Source organism: Fusarium fujikuroi, chromosome FFUJ_chr01, assembly GCF_900079805.1.
Source record: "Fusarium fujikuroi IMI 58289 draft genome, chromosome FFUJ_chr01".
NCBI lineage: Eukaryota > Fungi > Ascomycota > Sordariomycetes > Hypocreales > Nectriaceae > Fusarium > Fusarium fujikuroi.
This window is the reverse complement of record NC_036622.1, coordinates 3,101,196-3,110,093: the sequence shown is the minus strand read 5'-3', so window position 1 is coordinate 3,110,093 and position 8,898 is coordinate 3,101,196. Positions and strand designations below refer to the sequence as shown.

The 8,898-nt window shown below is 49.1% G+C and overlaps 2 protein-coding genes; both read left to right on the top strand.

Moving 5' to 3' along the window:
* Window positions 1-1,363: 1,363 nt before the first annotated feature.
* Window positions 1,364-4,936, top strand: FFUJ_01142 (related to intracellular protein transport protein; the record flags this gene model as incomplete). XM_023582028.1 has 2 exons in its annotated part: window positions 1,364-1,881; window positions 1,999-4,936. 2 exons carry the CDS (start codon window positions 1,364-1,366, stop codon window positions 4,934-4,936), a joined length of 3,456 nt encoding a protein of 1,151 aa, XP_023424399.1.
* Window positions 4,937-5,860: 924 nt separating this feature from the next.
* FFUJ_01143 (uncharacterized protein) lies at window positions 5,861-7,260 on the top strand (the record flags this gene model as incomplete). XM_023582017.1 has 4 exons in its annotated part: window positions 5,861-6,562; window positions 6,618-6,878; window positions 6,928-6,951; window positions 7,006-7,260. 4 exons carry the CDS (start codon window positions 5,861-5,863, stop codon window positions 7,258-7,260), a joined length of 1,242 nt encoding a protein of 413 aa, XP_023424398.1.
* Window positions 7,261-8,898: the final 1,638 nt, after the last annotated feature.

Genomic DNA, 8,898 nt, shown 5'->3' with positions numbered 1-8,898 from the left:
TGCATAGAATCATAGAACGTTTCGATAACCGCCACCACAATATAACTGTGACACAATTACGCGCTGTCGTGGAACAATGCTTTTGAAAGAACGCGGCCACGGACAGATGATCCCTGAACTTCTAGATATGTTTATTAACCCTGTTTTAGCCTTGTCCATGCCTTGTCCAACCGTTACCTGAGGCATTGGCCACAGATTGGTCGATGATAGATCGCTCTCGTTCTTTCTTAGTCAACAGATAATAGGCAGGCAAGTAGGTGGTATGATGTTTATATGATGGAGAATAGGGGACTTGAGCAGGGTGAAATATCGTCAGTGGAAGCTGTACTCTGCACCACTTCGAGACAAAAGATTGTCCATTCAAAGCGATCGACAGTTGATATCTGGAAGGTAGTATCACCAAGATTTTGGATGGTCCGAATTGGTCTGAACGTGCCGCTCTTTGCGCGGCGCAATCAATCGAATCTGGCCCGTCACCTTCATACCCCTGAACGTTTCTGGTCATGGTAGCGCCCAGGTTATGGCGCTAGCGCAGGTACTCTACCATCTCTGGCTTTGTCACCACCTTCACCACAAATAACCCCTGGTCGTTTAATTGCAATTGGTTGATTAGCCCGCTCACGTTCTTCAGGCACAGATTGTGTTTCTTTGCGCAACGGTCTTTGACTGGTCACATCTTTATTAATCGCGATCCAATGCGAAGAAACACATCAAAGGGCCTGGGTCAGCTTGCTTTCAAGCCTCACCAGTCCTCTTGTCCCTCTTCCGAGATCCAATTCGCCCCTCGCATAAGAGATCAGCAAACCAACCAGTTCAATACCTTTTGGCCAAACACAAAGCCTTGTGGGGAGTTCACGCTTGCGGATCAGGGGTTAGCTCCCTTTTGGCTGGTGAGAGGCCAAGCTAATAGAGCTGTAATTATCAGACCCCTGACCTTAGCTTAGACTATTGTGCATGGCCCCCAGCCATCGTCGCAATTCTCCTCTCTTTAGTTGCTGGGCTTGTTTTCCATCCATTCTTGCTCCCTTCGCTTCAACCCAGGGGCCAAATTTCACCTCTTCCTCCCTCACACGTTGGCGATTGAGGCCTTATTCCGGTGATAAGACGTTAGTATTGCTGCTACTACTGTACTATACTACCTGAACCTCACTATCGCTTGCTGGTGGCCCCTGGGTCAGCCGTCGATAGGTCGTCGCCTCACTCGTCACACACCCCCACTCCCTTCTTCTCCTTCACACCTCCATCGCGCACACACACCAGCTTCACTCTCTTACCGCCGCGGTTCTACTACCCAGGACCTCACGAACCGTATAGTACGGTACCTTTGGGTGGCTCGTAGCGAGGACCGGTATATCTTCCAAATATGGAACCTGCCCTGGCCTCCCCTCCGGGGTCTGGAGTAACGGAGCCTTCTGCGACTTCTGATACTCGTTCTGATACCAAGACGCCTCCTGTCGACGTCCCATCTGTAACATCTGCTACAACCTCTTTTGTCCCTGCCGATAACTCTATTCCACTATCCTCACCATCAGCCCACCCGCTTCAAATCGAAAAAGAACCGCATCCACCTTCTCCGAAATCCTCTCCCGCACACGCTCGATCTCAGACGGTAGACGTTCTACCCGGCTCGTCCTCGGTCTCCGGCTCTGTTGCGTCGCCTTCCAGTTCCGTCCAGTCTCCCATCGGAGGTTCAATTAAGCGCAAACCTCTTTCATCATCGGCATCAGCATTGGCATTGCGATACTCTGCGTCGGGATCTCCCTTGCCGTCACCTCTGAATCTTGGAAAGCCGAGCCAGAGATTCGCGAGACCTTGTTCAGTTGACAGCCCGACCCTCTACGAATTCTCTCCTGCGCAACGCGCCGCACCACCAGCTGCCCCGTGAGTACTCTTCTCAGCTCAATTCTTTGTCCCTTTGTTTCCATGTCTTGCATATCCAAATGCACAACCCCTCACTTCCCTCACAGAATTTGTGGCTAACCGGAATTCCTCTGGTAGAGCTCCCGACGCCAACCTGGCGTCCCTTGCCGCGACAACCCCTGGATCACAAAATATTCCAGGACACAGCCCTACCATCTCAAGTTCAGATTTCTCTGACGTCCTGGATGGGTATGATGATTTGATCTCAGACTCGAAATCAGATTCTGCACCAGACATTACCTCTGAGACCATCCTTGATGGGAGCGATAGCGACGACGACAAGGGCCAAAAGAGTTTATCAATCGACAAAGAAACTGCCATTGTTCCTAAACCCGCCGAGCCAACGGACCGCTCTGAAACAGAGGTTCAAGGAACTCGATCACCTGCATCTGACGATACTATATCAGACCAGACTCTCGCTCCCGCCCCCATGTTTGTTCCAAAGCCAACACCACCACATCTCAAACTCGACAAGGTCACAATTGACGTTGCGAACTACGACACATCACCGGATGAACCAAACTCCCCCTCAGGTCAAGGAACACCACAGCTAAACAAGCCATTACCCAAGTCGCCGAACCAGAATTCGCCATTTGCTTCTCTGTTCCACTGGGCAGCACCATCGCCATCTCCCTCTGCGACGGAATTCTCGTCCACATCATCGCCAATCTCCCCCTCGAAACGCGGCGTGGCCAATGATACCCCCTATTCTACGGTTAGCAACCCTTACTATATTCACGAAGATTCTTCAAGCGTGACGGATATCTCGAGCTCTCGTAACTCATACTCATCGGTTTTACAGTCCCCTACTTACGCGCAAATCGACGAAATGGAAGATGAATTGAAGGCCATTAGCGCCGAGCTGGCAAGCTCAATCCGACGCGAGATGGATCTGGAAGACCTAGTAGATCGACTCCAGGAACAAGTCAACAACCCTCAAGCTCCCGGTAAGAGGTCAAGCGATTATTACTCCGACTCGGGTTATAGTTCGGCAAAGATGAGTGAAGCCGAGCCGAGTCGAGAGGAACTTGAGAAAATTCAAAGGAGGGCCGAACAAGAGAAGGCTTCCATAAGATTAGAGCTCACGAATAAGCTCCAGGATGAAAGGGGGAAACGAAAAGCGCTCGACCACCAGATCAAAGAGCTTGCCGAAAAGGCTTCGCAAATCGACCAGGCGCAATTAAACAACCAAGATGCCAGTGGTCGACTCAAGGATCTCGAAACTACTTGTGGCGATCTCAGGAGGCGACTATCTGAGGAGCGTGTTGTCAAGAACAACTTTGAGGACCTCATCAACGCCATCAGGGGAGAGCTCCACGAAGCGACCAGTGAGCGAGATAACCTTCGAGACGAAGTCGTCCCTCAGCTCAGGGCGCGTGTCGAGGGCCTCGAGATAGAGGCTGCTGAATACTCAAACTTGACCTATGAGTCCTCCAAAATGCAGCAAGAGCTTCATATGCTCAGGAAAGAATACGACAACTTGCGAGGCTCGTCGAGGTCCGGGTCTCCGACGCCTTCAATGAACCGCATGTCTCGCGCTATGTCTGGCAATTTCGGTGGCGGCCTTGCCCGATCAAACTCGGTTGCGACAGGCTCGTTCCGTGGCCAACGACCCTCTGGCCTATCACGGTCTAACAGTGTTAAGAACGTACAGAACGAGTCCAGAGAGGCCCTCTCTGAGCGCCTGAAAGATGTCGAGGCCCAAAGAGACGCCCTACACAAAGCACTGAAAAATCTACTTGACCGCCAAGAGTTTCAGAACCGCGAGAACGAAAAGAAAATCAGGATGCTACAGAACGAACGAGAGAGGCTACTCTCAGCATCCCCAAGGAAGGCTGGATTTGAAAGAGAAATCTCAAACTTGCGCACAGAGATCAATGTTCTTCGTCGCCGAGCTGAAGATGCGCTTGAGCAGAAGTGGCAGGTTGAAAGCGGCCTTGGCGGACTGAAGATGGATTTGGATAAGGCTGAAGAGGAGATTTCTTTGCTTCGCAACCTGCTCGAAGAAAAGGACATCCTTATTCCCGAATCTTTCGCACGCTCAAGTGGCTCCAGTAATGCAAGCAGCTCCTTTGGTAACCTGAGTGCGCCAGTTACATCTGAGTCGCTTGCCAAGGCTTACAACGAGCTCAAGGCTGCCTATGCTGAATCACTCGAGAGAATCAAGCAGCTCGAGCATGAGACAGTCGGTGATGAGAAGACTCAGCTTGCTGTCGAGCGATTAGAGCGCACTCTGTCCATTGCAGTTTCTGAACGCGATGCCGCCCAACACGAAGTTGAGAATCTAAAAAACCAGTATGATACAATGAGCGAATATGAGGTCAAGACAATCGAAAGCGAGCGCGCTCTTGCTGACGAGCTTAATGACTCTGCTCGTCGGGTTGGAGAGCTCGCAACCCAGGTTCAACAACAACTAGCTGCAAATGCCCAGCTCCGAGAGCGTCTCTCTAATGCTGTCGTGCGAGGCGACAACGATCGCAAGGCTAACTCGGATCGGATCGCTGACTTGCAAGTCCGCCTCAAGTCTATGGAGGAGCAGCTGATCGCTGCTCAGTCAGCATCTGAAGATCGTGTCAACCGTCACGAGGAGGAGATTGCTGCTATTCGCGAGGCGCATAATGCCCAGCTCCAGCGGATGAGCAACAACACCGGACTCAGCGGCCCCCGTTCACCCAACTTTCAGGCTAACCGCAAGCCTTCGCTCCTCAGCCCCCTATCACCACGATTCCCCGGCGCTCTACGATCCCCTCGTTTGCCCGAGAAGTCTTTTGAGGACGCCGCTCAGATGGAGGTGCTTCGCAACCGCATTACTGAGTTGGAGAAGGCACTCGAGGATGCCGAACAGGAGATGCAGGACGTCGTGGCTAGGATGAGCACTGCCCAGATCGAGGTGCTCAACCTCCAAGATGAGCGAGAGGCGGCAGTCCGCGAGACCCGACGCCTGCAGAAGCTTCTGGAGCAGGAGCAGATGAAATCCTTCGAGGATAGGTTTAAGACGCTTAGTGGCAGCGCCTGAAAGAGAAGGAATGCGAATAATTAAGACCACATGGGTTGGAGTATCATGATGGGAGCACCTTTCACGGTTGGTGCCCATGTTGCATTTAGCGAGGCGGAGTTATCTGATTTCACCATCATCATTATTTGGGAATGATTCTCAGCGACCAGGAAACAAAGACCTGGACACGCATTCTACACAGACTTTGAATAGTCTTGGGAATACTCTATTGGGTACGTATCGTCGCGCTCACATTACGCGTGCATTGGAAAAGGAGCACTGGGGAAACATTTGTGTTGAATAGTTGGTGCTTGTTTTGCATCGAACACAGACCGCAAATGATGTGTGTTCTTGAGTACCTTATATATAATGTTTGTATTCTCGTTTGACTATGAGTTTGTCGGGGGTGCTTGCACCTGTTGGATTGTAAGATATTGGAATTGGTACCAGCCGACCAAATTGACCCTTGTATATCAACCGAGTTTAATTATAATGCATATTCAAGTACATCAAGTATGTGACGGAAGGATTGTCTTGCGTTTATGCATCCTGTTCAATATGTCTTTGTGTGATTTCAGTGTAGAAAACTTCACGCTCTCGAGTTTTGGTGTTTGCCCCTTTACGTTGATTCTGTGGTAGGGACAATTTCTGTTAGAGCTACCATAGGACTTTGTCTCCCAACGTGATTGGAAGTCGCTCTATGTCATCGTGGTCGCGATTGCTGTTGAGCCCATTCATAAACTGACTGAGGTAGGAAGCTGCTTGCCACATGCATTGCTAAATTATTCAACACATTCGGGCCCTGCAGGATAACGATTTCCAACAAGATTCATCTCTTTCAACTTGTTGTATTATGTATACCATCACACTTCAGGCCAAAGCATCTTTACTATCCTTTGAACCCGATACCCGAGTCGTAAATATTGTCAAGCTTGACTGAAGGCAATGATTTCGTTCAAACACCACGCCCTTTACTGGGTCTTGTCACTCTTGACAGTTCCTCTTACCAGCCTCCGGAAGCTCCTCTTCGGCAATGGACTCTTCATGGGCTATATTGACGAGGTCGAATTCGCGACTACATGCCTCTCCATGTATTTTGTAGCACGCCCTGTGTTAGGCGGATTCCAAGAATTTGATCGAGAAGTAGAAGTTGGCGTGACCAAGTGCAGTGGTCTTATCGAGGCGGCTGATCTCGAAAAGCCCGTCGAGGAGAATAGCATCACGAAAGAACCTGAATCCAGAAACGGCGATGCGAAAGGAACAAAGTCCAAAAAGGGCCGGAAGAAACCAGCAAAAGGTGTCAAAGGTGTCAATGGCAAACCTCGAGCAGTTCATTTTCAGAAGGAGTCAGCCCAAAATGGGGATGCGAAGCTGTCGAACGGGAATAGAGCTCTTCAGAACATAGCGGCGGCACAACGACCCCGGAAGAAATCCACTGGTCGATACACTGACACCCAGCAGTCATTCTTCAACTTGGCTTGGAAGTACCTTGATGTTCTGTATTTTATGTCTCTAGGGATTTTGTTCACTCATCCAGAGCCTCTCATTGGGTTTGGCGAGTGTGTTGGGAACGACCACCTCCAGTCAGTTGGTCGAGTACTCGTGAGCTTTCTAGTCATGGGCAATCTGGAACCAATCAGACAGAATGTGAGTAGTTTTGATGCCGTTCAGCCTCGCTTGTTTGCTAATGAGCCGTTTTTAGCGCTGGGACGTCGAAGTGTCTGGCCTGGGGATGTTCTCCTACTGTTGTGTATTATGCAGCGAAGGACCTGGTCCTTGGATGTCGACATTGATGGGAGTTTGTGGCTTGATAGTCATGGGAATCCTTGTGGAGTGTTCCCTTTATACAAAGCTGCAGTATTGGCCTTGGTGGCCTGGTATCTGGTTCGCTGATAGCCTTAGTGGTCTCGATATTTTCATTCGTGTTTGGTTACTGGTGCCACTCATTGATGTTGCCGAGACTGTAGGTTTCTGAGACGTTCTGAGAGTAGAATAAACTAATGAAGAAGCAGGTACTGTACGCTATTGCTTCCAGAGTCCGTCCAGAATGGTATAAAAAGAGACTGGAGCTTATGGAAAGACCTCTTTAGTACACGAGGGTTGCGCATAAGATCTTTGTCATGGTAGTCACCTGGCTTCTTTTTACTGTGATTCGGACGGCCCCATGGCAGCCCCTGTTTTTGAAGCAGCATAATGGAGATACCTTCATTGACACGGCGAAACCTATTGAGTCAATGCAGACAGGGGATGGTCCTACTTGCGAGGATGCTAAGAGTCTACTAAGAAACGGCGACATGGCTGGAACAGCAAGTGGAAGCATCGAAAGCGATCAGAACTACGAGTAATCAAGAAGTGTGGTCTTGTAACAAATACCTAGCTAGTCTGTATACAGCGTATAAAGCTCTGTCCTGCACAGATTTAGCAGAACAGGAACTGATAGGTAGGTACATGCTCTAATACCTGAATGTCCGTGATTAGGCATGATTGCCTTGTAAACGCACTGACTGAAACAAAACGCCGTATCCGAAGCCACACGTTATTGGTAAAGACAGGCCACTCAACTCGAGGCTCGAGAGAGACGCCATTGTTGTTATGATATCTTTCGACGGCCTGGGGAAAGGTAGAAGCTCTCAGACAATCAGAATGACACAAAACAAACAAAAATAATAATAAGATAAGTCTAGAATGTCCTAGGAATACCCTGGCGAGCTCTTTGAGTAGCTGTTCTTTGCCTTTTGACCCAGAGTCTCAATAATTGTGACGCAGCAAGGCCTGCATAATAACTGCCTATGCATATGCATCTCACCTGGCTACGATTCGGGCTCAAACAGCTCTTTGCATGTGAACAGGGGCAAGTAATGAGAGTTCGACAGCATGGTTATGACCTATGATAAGATCCAACAGCATCAATTTTAGATTTTACTAATATTATTCTCATTATCAATATCTTGCTGAGTTTCAACTCGCCCAGAACCTCCAAGTGCTGCTGATTCTTGACAAGTCAATATCATCTTCTTAGGGGCAGTGCAGTGTCAGATATCATAATTAGCATATTACAATCCCATTCATGTTACTATGCTTTATCTCGTCTTAAAAACCCCGAGGAGATGCGTATGAGGATTCACACTTGGCGGAGGCTCGTGGCCAAAAGACTGAACTAAAAGGCGAAGCATGATGATGAAACGAGACATATCAAATATCACATAACAATAAGAAACGTGAGCATCATGATTCAAGCTACCTTCCAAAGACTATTGACAGACTCGAGATGTGACACGACGAGCTCTTGAGCTTTGACGTCTGCGTTCGCTCACCGGAGGTCTACTGAAGCTGGGCGTCCAAGATGAGACCCCCACACCTTGGGCGGACCAATCAAGGTGTAAGTGCTTATCAGGGACCAAGGGTGAGCTTCAGCTCAGTGGCTGAGAGGAAGTTTCGTCATGTGCGACAGGTTGACTCAAGCGGACGATTTCTTTGCTTTTTGTTTTAAGGGAGAGGACCTGTCGTTTATACACCGGGTGAGTGGGCAGTGGTGAGGAGACAGGGAGATAACACTGAGTGTAGAGTTATTCATAACTTCCTTGTAGAGTATCAATCTGCATCTCCGGAGGGATCCAGAGGCAAATAGATCAACATTACATGTAAGCAGTCAGGGGCAGGCTGGGGTCTGGGGATGACTTATCAGAAGGAAGATCTGGGGTTTTATAGCGACTGATATAGGCATTCTTTGCCATTTGTCGTGCGTTTTACATGAATTTTTGGCAAAGTGAAGCGAGATACCGTAGCAGCGAGACAAGTCTGATGCCACTGTAATAGAGGACTGATGTGTGTTCCTGTATATCAAAACCTTGTCAGGGCTAGAACTGGATAAATTTGCGATGAATTCCTCACAAGGCGGCATGCCGTGGTCGAAGAGGATTGGAAGGGCTACAGAAGGGGACTGAGTATAAGGGGGAACTCTAAGTGAGCTTATGAATTGAGTT